This window comes from Talpa europaea, assembly GCF_964194135.1.
Source record: "Talpa europaea genome assembly, chromosome: 9".
NCBI classification, from domain to species: Eukaryota; Metazoa; Chordata; class Mammalia; order Eulipotyphla; family Talpidae; genus Talpa; species Talpa europaea.
This window is the reverse complement of record NC_140076.1, coordinates 111,906,441-111,919,805: the sequence shown is the minus strand read 5'-3', so window position 1 is coordinate 111,919,805 and position 13,365 is coordinate 111,906,441. Positions and strand designations below refer to the sequence as shown.

The 13,365-nt window shown below is 51.8% G+C and overlaps 1 protein-coding gene across 1 annotated transcript in view; it reads right to left on the bottom strand.

Annotated features, from left to right (window-relative positions):
• PTGFRN (prostaglandin F2 receptor inhibitor) overlaps window positions 1-13,365 on the bottom strand; it is a gene marked incomplete at its 5' end in the record, with an annotated part of 64,840 nt that overhangs the window by 29,389 nt on the left and 22,086 nt on the right. The window contains 3 exons of the mRNA XM_084242977.1: window positions 1,883-2,263; window positions 6,880-7,293; window positions 10,000-10,368. Of these exons, the coding sequence (XP_084099103.1) occupies window positions 1,883-2,263; window positions 6,880-7,293; window positions 10,000-10,368 (1,164 nt within the window). The remainder of the gene's footprint in view (window positions 1-1,882; window positions 2,264-6,879; window positions 7,294-9,999; window positions 10,369-13,365) is intronic.

Below are 13,365 nucleotides of genomic sequence, written 5' to 3'. Positions count from 1 at the left end.
GCTGAAGATTATCATTATTATTATTTTTGCAATTCTCATTTTCCCGTACATGTATTGTGACACTAGCCATGCTGTGGTGCACAGCGTTTATTGAGCACCACTGCATACAAAGCGCTGTTCCGGGTGTCACTGGCCTCTGTTGAGCAAAGCACATGGGACTTGGTGACCGGTGCCAACCCTCCGCAGGGAACAAAGGACGGGGTCCCTGGGCTCATAACTGAACTTCTGCCTGCAATTCATCTCTTCTTCTTCCCATTCTCTGGAGAACACAGCCCCCACCAATCCCTTCCAGCTAAAAGTGCTCATTTCCCCCCAGAGCTCCCCTCCTGCCTCCTGCCAGTGCCTGCATCTCCCCCTGGGCACGCAGGGATCGATGCGGGAGCACTTCAAAGGGGCACTCAAACTGGAGTGCAGACAGCACTTTCTTAAAAAAAATTCACTTGCTCTGTGATTCCCCGCTGGAGGGGGGAGGGGAAGGCTTGACAGCGCCACACAGTGTTCCAAGGATCAGAGTGGAGAGACAAATGCAGCTCCAGAGATGAAAAATCTTCTTTTGGTGCTGACAACATCTGTTTTATTTTGAAGGTTGCTAAGGAGAGTTCTAGCTGGGCCAACATTGTTCCAGTTCAGCACTTCACAGCGAGTCCCTCGCACAGGCTCAAGAGCAGGAATAAAAGCTTGCCAGATCATCCCTGCTCCTGCTACTTTTCAGATATCAAAGAGTCACTTTGCTCCCAGGGATGACGGACACGCTGCCTTATCGCACTCTGAGTCGGATGCACCTTCTGCCTCTGCTTCCTTGCTGGTGACCTTCTCCCTGCCCCCACCCCGACTTGCCAACTCCCATTCTTTGCCAAAGAAAGGCTTGTTAAGAGCAAAGAGAGACTGTGTCACCATCCCAAGACAAGACTGCCATGCGGAGACAAATGAGAGCTAAGTATGAGTCGGGTGTCACCACGGCAGGGGCATCAGACCAAGGAGGAAATAATGGCCTGGCCTCTGTAGAGGTAATTACCCTCCTAATAATCAAAACTATCGCCAAATGTCCCCATCGAGGGTCAGGAAAGCTGTGGGACAGGAGATGACCAGGCTCAAAATGGGAGAGTCTGCCGGGAGGCCCGCCCTTCTTTATAATAATGGAGGAGGGGACACACTCCCCACCCCGTCCTGCCTAAGTGTACTTGTATCTAATTATAAGACAGTAGCTAGAATTAGGAGCAGCCAGCCCTGGAGGGCAAGTGTGTAGGAAACTAAGATATAGCAGAGCAAAGAATGGTAAAGACAAAGCCGTGACGGTGGTCTTCCCGGACATATAAAACAGGGGGCGAGGTGGGCAGAGGTCAGAGCCACTGTCCAGGTGGAGGGAGGGAGCTGGCCTGAGAGCCTGGGCAGCCAGAGGCACTGGACAGGCCCCTGCAAATGAAATTATTCTCGGATCCCAGTGCAATCGGCAAATAAAAGTGTGCTCCGTTAATTGAGAGATTCTCGTCCTGCACCGGGCTTTGGAGAAGCTGTGGCTGGGTCAGAGTACCCAGGGGTCTGGGGCAGGAAAGGAGGACAGCGTCTCCCTCCAACTAAGATCCATTTCAAAGGGTCCCTGACCTCGCCAATCTCGACAACCAAAGGAAATTATATCCTCTCAAATGAGGGTATCAAGACAACTGAAGCCACATTATCTAAACATTTCCCTTGCCTGCCAGATTCTATTGCAGCCAGTCTTGCTCCCCCCCCCAACCCCCCAGCTTGGGATCAATCCAGGCTAAAGTACACTTGCCCTCCTAGAAAGAAACCCAAGATAACGCAAAGCACAGAGCACAGACTCCCCCCTACCGAAGGCCCCCAGGAGGGAGGAAGCCAGAGAGGCTTCCCCCAAGCCACTCACCTAGCCAGGTCACATCCACCCCTGCCGGGGCAGACATGGCCTCTGCCACCTTGTGCCAGCTCCTGTTGTGCCCCGGGGCCCAGAGTGCCACGTGGCAGAAATAGTAGCCAGAGTTTTCTTTGCTAACATCTCGCACCAGTAAATGGTAGGAGCGCGCGTCCGTGTGACTCAAAGCCACGTGAGGAGAGCTGTGCACCAGGGAGTCTCGGTCGAGCCGCGCCAGCATGTGGGGCCCTGGCAGGGTGCTGTCGGGCGTCCTTCTGAAGTACCAGGTCACCTCGGGCCGGACCTCATCCGCACGGTCTGTTGTGATGTTGCAGGTCAGGTCTAGCTCCTTCCCTTCCGCCACAGACACGTTCCTGGGCACGGTTGCCTGCAGAGCTTGAAAATTAAAAGCAAATACATGCACATAATCTGGATTACATTTGCCCCTTTGTCCCTCCTCTCCCTCCAGGGCCTTTCCTTTCATGTTCCTATTGACTGTAAGTGCTTGAAAATTTTATTGACTAAATGAATAAAACACACCACATTTCTCTTTAGTTCAAGAAAACACAGCAGTGAACACTGACATACACATACGAGGGACCGTTCTAAGTGCTTGTTTAACTACTAACCTGCAAAACAAACTTATCGGGCCTCCCTAGTGGCCTTGGGGTTAAGTCTCAGTGCTGTTATCTCAATGCTATGGCCTGAGTTCGATCCCCGACCAGGGATCTCTGGCACAGCAGACCTCTCCTGTGTCGCCCGCTGCTCCCCTCGGCAGTGGATTTCAGTGGATCTGCCTGTTCTTCTCCCCACTCTGTCTCCGGTGAATCCTCGCACCCCCTATCCTGCACCTCTGGCCTGCACCCCAGTTCTTCTATGCAAAAAATAAATAAAACAACAACAACAGACTATTAACTACTCAGAAAGAATAGCACTGTTGGTGGGAGTGCAAATTGGTCCAACCACGATGGAAAGCTGTGTGGAGATTCCTCAACCTGCTAAAGATAGAGCTTCCATATGATCCAGCAATTCCACTCCTAGGTATTTACCCAAAGGACACAGAAACATCCATTCCAAAGAGCACCTGCACCCCTATGTTTATAGCAGCACTGTTTACAATAGCTAAGCTTTGGAAACAGCCCAAATGCCCAAAAATAGATGACTGGATCAAGAAGATGTGGTCCATATACACCATGGAATATTACTCAGCATTCAAAAAAGATAAACACATGCAATTTGCAGCAACATGGATGGAGCTGGAAGGGATCATGCTCAGCGAAATAAGCCAGAAAGAAAAAGAAAAATACTGGATGGTCTCACTCATAGCAGGAATCTAGAAAACTTAAATAAGGGACCAGGAAAAAGAATAACTACAGGAAAGGGAAAATCAACAAACAACTATGAACCAGAGACACTCTATGGGGGGTGGGGGGTGGGGACAGGAGGGATTGGGGTCAAAGTAAGGGGTTTGCAATTGTATGTAGAATATAAAAATAAAATTAAAATTAAAAAAAAAATTCCAAAAATAACCTATCATGAGGTACTAATAGCTCCATTTTATTGACAAGGAAACTGAACACAGAGAAGTTAAGTAACTTGCCCAAGAACACACAGCTAATATGTGGCAGGGCTGGGATTCCCATCCAGGCAGTCTGCCTGTAGGAACGCTGCTGCTTATAACTGTTACACCCTCCCCTGGCAAGAAGTCAGCTGCACATCACAGAAGGAAATTACACTTTTCCCCAAGTGCATGCTCTTGGGTGATTTTACTGAGACAGGTTAACTCAATTCTGACTGGTACCAACCGTCAGTTAGGGACCGAGCGGAGGAGGGGTGGGTGAAGTCATCTTGTGGATAAAAGAGGGTCCTAAGCAGAAGGACCAGAAAAGTAAAACCAGACAGTGTAGCTCCCAGCCAGGTCTTCAAGACCATGTCCTCGGATTATCACCGGCCCCGCTAGACAGACCTGCCTTGAAGTCAAGCAGAAGGCCTCTATTCTAAAGCAAGACGTGAGAATTTCGGGGTTACCCATGCCACTGCCCTGTCTTGTTAGTGGAAAGATGAGAAGTAGCTTAGCTTAGACAAAGCACTCGGGTATCTGGTGTCTCCGTCCCGGGGGTTCGGGCATTCTCCTGTCAAAGCTTTTTACATGGAAACATTTTATTTTATTCAGAGGAATTTTAAAAAGAAATTGAACATCTGTAATCAAAGTAGAAAAACATTTAGCTCATGGGAACACTCGGGAACCAGTGCTTGGATGATAAATGGCGAACGCCTCCCAGGGGTTCACATGGAGACACGAGGCGTCTCTAGCGAGTCGCTCAGAACAGGCCTGAGCCCAAAGCCCAGGCCTCTGCAGCTAATTATTTTCACATGAATATTTCCAGGTCTGACAACATTTCAAACAAGTGATTAGGCTGAGTTCAAGATCCACCTTGAAGACGACAGGATATGAGGTAGGCCTGGTATTAGAAAAAGGAATTTAAAAGTCTAATTTCTCACCTTTACTTCCCTCCCCAAATTCTTTCTCCTCCTTCATCCCTTTAGAGAGATTTTCATTTTCATTCATGGCCACTTAGAAATAACAGTTAATTTGAGGACATCTTTGGGGAGGAGTCAGTGCGGACACTGCTGGCTGAGCCTGAGCTGTGGTTTCCCTGTAGGATGCTCGTGGTTGGGAGGCCTGGATGCCATTCCAGCCCCTTGGTACTGGCCACCAAAAATAAAGAAAGCTCGGGAGGGAGTCAGGTGCGTGCAGAGGCAGGCAATATGTGGTTATGGAAAACCGATTCTCAGACTTGGAAATATTGGTGGAAATGTCTCTTCCACTGTCTCGGTTGCTTTGTAATGGGTTTCACTTCTGGGAAGCAGGATGGAGCAGGCTGAAGGGGGGAGAAAGCGAAGAACCAGTTCTAAGGGGTCCCTAAGCAACAAGGGGCCTCAGCTGTAGCCAGAGGTGGTGCAGGCCTTGTCCTGCTGGACATAACGGAATCCATAGCATAGGTACCAAACCTGCACCAAACAGTCCAGTCCTCACACAGGGAGTGCGGCCACACAGGGGTCACAGCTCCCGGTCAGTCACGATGCCGTCTACCGTAACGCACTAGGACGGGGTGGGAGTCGGGGGGAGAACATGCTTATTTTTACTAACCCCTACCCAAAATAGAAAATCTCCTTCTTATAATGAAACCAAACAGCACAGCAGTAGCATCTGCCCCTGGGATGAAGACCCCAACGGAAATGACAGTTCATGTCTAATGATAGCTATTTCCGTATGGTTGTAGATATCCTGAAATACGGTTTTCATTCACTGCCACTTAGAAATTACAGTAGTTAGGCCTGCCATTACCTTATTATTGAATGTGTTAATAAGGCAAAATATTAGGGAATAAATTTGTTTTAAAAATAGCTTGACAACAGTTTCATTCCTTTGTCATTCTGCGTATGAATGTTATGAATTGAAACATGGGAATTCTGAGAAAGGGTCTGCGGTGGTCAACAAAATCCACAGCACAAAAACATGATGAGTCCCCTGGGCCCAGGTGGGAGTCAGATGCCAACAGGTTCAGAGTGTGCAGGTCTCACAACTGTACCTGATGGGTTTTGTGACTTATTTGAATAAAAAACACCTGTGAAGAGGCAGGTCATCCCTGCATAAAAGGTTAACATGCTGCAAATCCAAAACTCTTAATCCTTCTGCCCCATGAAAATGGTTGTTTGATGCAAACTCATCGCTGGAGGTTTCTCGGGACAGAGGCCAGGTAGATCACTTCGAAAAGGAAGGTGACTCGAGTCCACGTGGAAAGCAGCCAGGGCGTCATGGTAACTGTGGCAGGCAGCCCCTCTCCACAGCAGGAACACCCCCACCTCACTGAGGGGCTCCATGGCCAAGAAGCCCAAGTCCTGCTGTTCACCTTCTCCAGAGCTGGTTCCTCATGGCAGGGGAACTGTAGGGTCAAGTGCCCGCACAGCACAGATGACACAGGACAGTTCCTTCCATGTGCACGGTTTCCTGCTTCCCTTCCCAACTGACCAACAGAGCGGCCACACGTATTTACCCTCAGAAAGTGAGTCCAGGCCAGGTGTTCCCAGTTTACAAAACAGACAGCAGCAACGGGGCAAACAAAGTACTTTGTGATCCAAAGATATCTGACTCCCAGAAAAACAAGCGCGTATGCCCTGCTGTGCAGTGACATCACCCTGAGATCGTCACTTTGTGCTTGGTTCCTGCCGAAGCCAGAGGAGCACAGGGCTGGGGAGCCATCACAGGCACCCCTGAGCCCAAAGCCCCGCACAGACGGGGAGCCAGCAGGGTCTCCATCGATGCTTGCTGGACAGAGTCAATAATGGCTGGTTGTTCTTGCATATTTTTCTTTTATTTTTATGGATTTTCTAAAATGCATTTTGTATTTTAATTCTGTAGTAGGAGGGCAAGGATGCTTATTGTTTAAAAAGGCTGGTTCAAAGGTGACAGGACAAAGGCCTCCTGCACAGAGGCCCCAGGGCAGGCGGGCTGCCCGGGGTGCAGCATGTGACACACAGGAAATAAGAAGAGGCCCAGCCAGAGAAGGCCCCGTCTGGCAGGTGCATCTGAGGGGCCCTGAGGCACGCCCAGAGCATCCCAGTGAGGGGAGAGGTCTTGGGGTGAGCCAGACCCACCCCTCCAACAGCTGTGGGGAAAAGCAGATGGATTCAAGGAACACCAGACAAGATAAAGCAAAGGGAGCAGGAGGATGGGGCAGCTGCACCCGCAAAGCCCCCTGGACCCCAGGTGGGACCTCATTCTGGCAGGAGGACTTCATCTTCTGGAGGAAAAAAAAAACCTATCCTGCAGGGGTAGGTAACAGCAGCTTCCATGGTTGTGCGTTCAGGTGACAAGCAGCTGCAGGGTGAACTTCCAAGCCCGCACCACAAAACAAACACGCCCCCAACCAAACCACCAAGACCGCCTGCGCCCCAGCCCCACACCCAGGCGGGCCCTCCCAGGGAAACAGAGGGAACATCCAGCTCACCTGTTGGCTGGATCACCACGCTGCCCACCTCCACGGCCTTCTCTTGGATCTCCTGCCAGCTGCCCTGCTCCGCGATCCACTCGCTGACGACGCACCGGTAGGAGCCCTGGTCGGCGGACAGCGCGCGGGACACGGCGAGGCGGTAGCCGTCGCTGCCCACCGTGTCCAGGCGCAGGTCGCCCGCGTGGTAGCGCTGCTCGTAGCCGGGGCCGGGCCGGAACCTGCCCTCGTGCGTCAGGGCCAGCACGCTCCGCCGGTCCGGGCCGCGCCGCTGCTCCCACAGCAGCGCCAGGTGCGTGTGCAGGGGGGACGCGGTGGACGCCGAGCAGCGCAGCTCGAAGGGCTCGCCCTCGCGCAGGCTCAGGCCTCGGGGCGACTGCGGGGGCGCGCCCAGGCGCAGGGCATCGGCCAGCACTGGAGGGGGGAACACCGAGTCAGCAGACAGACAGCAGCCCACGCACCCCATCAGCAAGCAGGCTCCTGCCTCCTGCAGGGCCTTCCTGTCCAGTCCAGGGTCTCCCTGGTTGTGCAAGGGTTAAGCACAGCACTGTGAGGCTATCTGCAGCCTCTGCAACACGTGTTCAATCCCCCCCACACACACACACACAGGGAGCTACCCACATGGTGCGGCAGACCTCTCCTGTCTTGCACGCTGCTCCCTTCAGCAGTGTATTCGGCAGATCTGCCTCTTCTGTTCCCCACTCTGTCTCTGGTGAATCCTCTTAGCCCCCCAATCCCTGGCCGACCCCCCACATCTCCGGCCAACACCCCAGCTCTTGTATACACAAATAAATCTTTAAAAAAAAAATAATAATGCCCAGGTGGACACGTTTTCCCACTTAAGAGGCCTTGATAAGACCCTCTGCTAGAAATGGGTGGTTGAACACTCCCCTTGCAGCGTGGTGCCTGGGGATGCCTTTAAGCAACTGACTTCACCCCTTTGGCCTCAGTTTCTCATCTGTAAAGAGATGGCAGCCGGCCCTGCTCAGGGAGGGGGGCTGAGGATTCAAGGTGCTCTTAATAAGGGAACGTGCCCGCGCCAGTGCAGGCTCTTAGCAATCACAATCATCACCAGCTGCCGCTGTCACACGCGCCTTCATTAGGACACAGAGCTGGAAGGATCTGGGAGAGTTAAAGCAGCTTGGTCCACAAAGAGCAAAAGCGTGACATGAGATGCCTGCGCCCTGAGGCCGGGCAGAGGTCCGGGAGAGGCCCGGAGAGCAGAGGGCCTCTGGGGGCAGGACCTGGTCAAGCAAGTCCACTGCCTCGGCCAGCTCTTCTGTGAGGGTCACCTGGAAGAAAGCTGGGCTCCCACTATCGAGGAGGGGGCTGAGGAAGTGGCGTGATTGCTGTTCAGGAAGGGAAGCAGTAAGCAGAGAGGAGGCCTTCCCAAGAGGCAGGGGCCAGCTCACAGACTCGATGAGAAATGGGACAAAGGCCCTCAAGCACTGCCCGTCCTCTCTGGAAGTTCCCACAAGCCCACTCTCAGAAGCTAATTCAGTGTCCTCGAGAAGGGCCTACTCCAGATGACAGAAGAAACTACAGCATCTTCAGTAGGTTACTCCCAAGGCCCAGCTCCACTGCAGAATGGACGTAACGGCCTTCTGGCATGTTCATCAGCCTATGGGTCCACCACATGACTCGGTTCTCAAGGCTGGTTCTCTCAGGTCACGAATGAACAGTTTCAAGACCCAAGAAGCTGAGGGTCAGAGAGACCCTGGGGCAGGCCTGGCAGCCGCCAGAGGCTCCCCCTGGGCAGTCAGCCATCTCCTTCATGGCCACTCCGCTGTTTTCCTGACCCTACAAGAGCCTCGCCCTGCTCCTGCCTTCCCAAGATAGGAGAAGAAACAGAAAGACACCGGGGCCTAGGGGGACGAACTCTATTCTCCCTCCTCCAGGGAAGACCAGGGTGCACCTGATGCTGGCAGGTGGAACATGTGTGTGATGACTGTCCAGGTAGCACATTATTTAACTCCAATTTAACTCCAATTATTTAACTCCATTATTTAACTCACATTATTTAACTCCAATGCAAGAACATCTTATAGGACCTCCTGCTAAAACATGTTTGGATTGTTCTGTAAGAGTAAGACAGAGGTCATGGAAAAGGTAGTTTGATGTTTTGTCACCTCCATAACAGGCATGGCTGTTTTATCCCCTTGTGAGTTGAAAGGGGGAGCAGTGCCTGAAATATGGAGGGCCTGCAAACCCTTCCAGGGGAAACAAATGCCTGGATCAAGCTGTCTTTTTCTATCACATATCTTCTATTTTCCTGATGGTTTAAATACATTCCTGCTCTGACATAAATTCTTTTTGAAATAAGGCAGGGGACAAATAAATGCATAATTAAGTAATAATAATAAAACAACAACAATAATATTTCTATTTTGCTAGCTCCAAATTAAAATTGTTTGTTCTTGCTCATCTACCAATTAGTTGTGTGGTTTTAGGCGAGTAATTAACCTATGCTCTTTCATTTCTTCATGTTTAAATTAGGGAAATATCCTGCACCACCTTCTTTACTGGATTCCGAGAATCAGATGTGTAAATAACTATAAAGGGACTTGGGAAATAGAAAATGAAACCAAACCCAAAATATTCCAAATATTCATGGTGTGATTACTTCAACAGCCAGGACAGTGAGCCAGCAGCGAACACATCACTGTTCCTCTACCTATAGGTTCTGGAACAGGCCTTGATGTCATGATGGCCACAGAGAGACGTGAGCTCTGATGGCTCTGACATTCCCATAAACCGTCACTCACCTTCACCGAAGGCTTACCATGCCCTGCTCTCGGAGGCTTTACACGAGCTGACCCACCGTGCCTGCACAACCTCTAAGGAGGAGGTAGAACCGGCAGCTGGACTCACTGAATGCAGGCAGCCCTCTACATGCTGCCTCCAACTCCCCAGTAACGGCTGGTGGGGAATCCTGGCGGAGGGAGGTGAAAGGGCCTCGGAGGCCCCAGCCCATCCTTTGATTTGACTCAGGAAACAGGAGCCATGAGACAGAGGACGGAGCAGAGCCAGGCGGGGTTAAGTGTCTGGACAAAGTCACCCCCGAGCTGAGTGGCGGTGAGAAGTCTGACCCCTGCGTGACCCCCGAGAGGGCGTCCCTACCTTTAACCTGCACCGTGTCCTCGTAGTTGCCCTGCACGGTGGCGTCGGTGCTGGGGGTTGAACACTTGTAGTGTCCCTGGTCAGAGGGCTGCACGTTCTTGATGAGGAGCTCCACGGCGTCGTTGGCCGTCCTCCGCAGGAGGATCTCGCCCCGGTGCAGGCGCTCCCGGTACTGCTGCGCCGGGAAGCCCACCTCCCAGGTGCTGGCCAGCTCCACGTAGCTGCTCCCCGAGGGCGAGAAGCTCCAGTCGAAGTTCTGCTCACTGGGGCCGTCATAGTCGCTGACGTTGCAGGGGATGACCAGCTCAGTGCCCACCACGCGGACCAGGCTCCCCCGGGGGACTCTCACCACGCGCCCTCGAGAAAGAGCTGCAACAACAGAGATGGAGGCCTTCATCACCTGGGTCTTCTGGGGGGCCTGAGGGTGCTCCCGTGCATGTGCACGGGGTGTGGCCTTCAGACCAGGGGGCAGTGGCCGCCTGTGTCTGGCGGAAGGGAGTTCAGCCCATGCCTAGAACCAGGAGCACACCCTGAAATAAGCACCCCTCTCAGACAATACATTTCCAGGATGGACAGGAGGGAAGTCAAGTCTAGAAAGGAGGCTAACCATAACCCTGAATAGCTCCTTCCCTCCTGCTGCTATTTAACATGCCATTATCACTCGATGTGATGGAGAAATATTTGAGGTTTTGTGTGAAAGAGAAGGACACAGCTAATCAAGTATTTACACTTCTGCCCACCCTTTATCAACCCTCATCCCTAGAGACCGTTCCCGGGGGGCCCCCCCAAGACTGGGTTTACAATGATGGATGCCAACTTTTAAATCCTAGAGCAACCTGCTGATAAAATGATTTAACTCCAGTAATCTGACATTGCCTATAAATTAATTTAAAAATATGATGACTCTACCAAGTATTAATTTTCTATTTTCTGGCTCATTTCCTTCTCTCTACTCTTCACTCCGATCTAAATTCAGGATGAGGAGAGGGAAGCACAGGAGGAGAGAGGCCTCTGGCTGGTTGCTGGGAGTCACGAGGAATGCAGCGGCTCGTTGGGATGAGCCGATGGACAAAGCCGAGAACTCACTGGCATTTTCTGCCCCATGAGCACATGCCTCACAGACCTCTGGGCCTGAGGGGTCATCACCTGTGTCTGCAACACAGGTGAGGTGTGAGGTGACAGACACCATCCCAGAGGCAATTATTTGCCTCAGGAAAAAGAGGGCAACTCTTTTTCCCATCCCAGCGACTCCTTAACAAGCTTTAGGAGGTCTTCATGGCAGTGACCTTTGTGACTTTGCAGCATGTTCACTTCCTGTGTGGATGATTTCAGGGCGACCCGTCTGAGCCCAGCTCCTTTCTGATGTCCTATCAACAGGTGTAGCACGAAGGATGCAGGAGAAGGCGTGGGTCTAAACTCAAGAAGACATTCAAATCTGGGCGCCCACCCTCTCTTACCTCTGGTTTCCTCAACTATGAAGTGGGTCAAGGATCCACTGAGAGCCTGAGGTGGAATGCCCAGCTGAGTCCGCGTGCAACAAGCACCACAGGAGACAGGAGCTTCTACCACTAACGTTTAATTTTGTGTCTTTGTCATTTGCTACAGGTTGAAGTATGTCTCCCTTCCCCTCAAAATCTACCCCAAAAGGGGCCTTGTCTGGGGTCAGCATCACTGCAGATGTCATTAAACTAGAGTAAGTTCTGTAACTAGTGAGCGTCCCTAATCTAGGGACTGGTGCTCCATGACCTCTCACCTGGCACTTCCAGAAAAGTCATCAGAGTATCTGTGGGTGCAGCCCAACACCCCTCAGATGGGGCTGACCTCACACACCTGGTCCCAGAGAGAGACTCTGGGATGGAACCCAGTCATCACAATCCTCCTGGCTCGTTTTTGTGTTAGCATCTCAGGAAGACACTGACTCTGGTGGAGGCACTTAGCACAAAGATGATTTGCTGGAAGGTGCCCTCCTGACTTGGCGAGGAAACCATCGAGTAGAAGAGACCCGCGTGCCCACGCTGGGCCACAGGGCGGGGAGAAGGCAGCCAGGTGGCCTGATGCCATCACCTGGGCCACCGGATCAGCCACACTTTCTATATCATTCCACACTCACCTGGACCCCCACATCCCCACACACACTTTCCCCTGAACACTTTAGTTTCTTGCAATTCTACTCATCCCACTCAAGTTCCTTCAGCTAATTTCTGTCACTGGCCTCTCAGGGCACTGAATAACACAAACCGCCTACCAGGGAAGCAGTGAGCTCTTTTTTACATTTAATTTTAGAGATGGGCAGACAATTCTGTGTCCACCAAAGAGACCTTTCAGAGGGAGGGTCCTGGTGGAGACCCTTAGGAGGGAACACAGTCTCGTGCTGAGCCCTCTTGTGCCTGAGTGTCCTCACCTACAAAAAGGACACGAGTCACCAAGCCCCTCTCTGACTTACGGGGCCGTGTAAGGTTAACAGAGCCAGGAGGCAACCAAGGCCCTCATGTGGGAGGGGTCTGCTGCCCCCTGCTTTGCAGGCTGCCTCTAGAATAAACTGGTCACAATCTCTCACTTTGCTCCATTGGCAAAATTCACAAAGGAATTTCCTTGTGGAGAAGTGGACAGCATTAGCAACGTGTCCAGCAGGCCCAGGCATAAAACTACCTTCCCTGCGAGGTCTCTCGTCATTTGTAGTGGCCGGAGGATGGGAAGCTGATCCAGCACCTCTCTCGGCTCTCCAGTCCTTCCATGTGGTTGCCAAGATCGTCTTTATAACACACACACCGTATGTCACTTCAGCGGTCAAAAGTCTTCAGTAGATCCTCATCACCTACATGTCACGATTTACCTCCACACCCCCCACGCTGTCCCTCTGCTTCAGGCCACCATCCTGCTCCCTGCATTACTACAATGGTCTCCCGACTGGCCCCTAGCTTCTGTTCTCGCCCTCTGCTCTCAACACAGCAGGCAAAGTGATCTTTTTAAATCTTCCACTGTATTAGTCATCCCTCTGCTCAGAACTTTGTGCGTACTTCCCATCCTACTCAGAAAACCCAACATGCTCTCAGAGGCCAGCAAGACTGTACAGATCTGGTCCTCTTGTTTCTCCAACCATATTCCTTGATGCCCCCCCTCACCCCTTGCTCCCTCTACTACATTTCATGCTTTCCTGAAAATATCAGCTGGCCTTCAACCTCAGGGCCTTTGCACAGCTCCTCAGTCTGCAGCACTCTGTCATTCTCTGCCAGCTTCAGATCTTCGTCCCAATGCCACCTTAGTGAGGCCTTTCCAGACCACCTTAAAATTGCAGCCCACCCCCAGGCTTGCACCTGCTAAATTTCCTTATCACTAATACCTAATATATTTCATGTGCACGTCTAT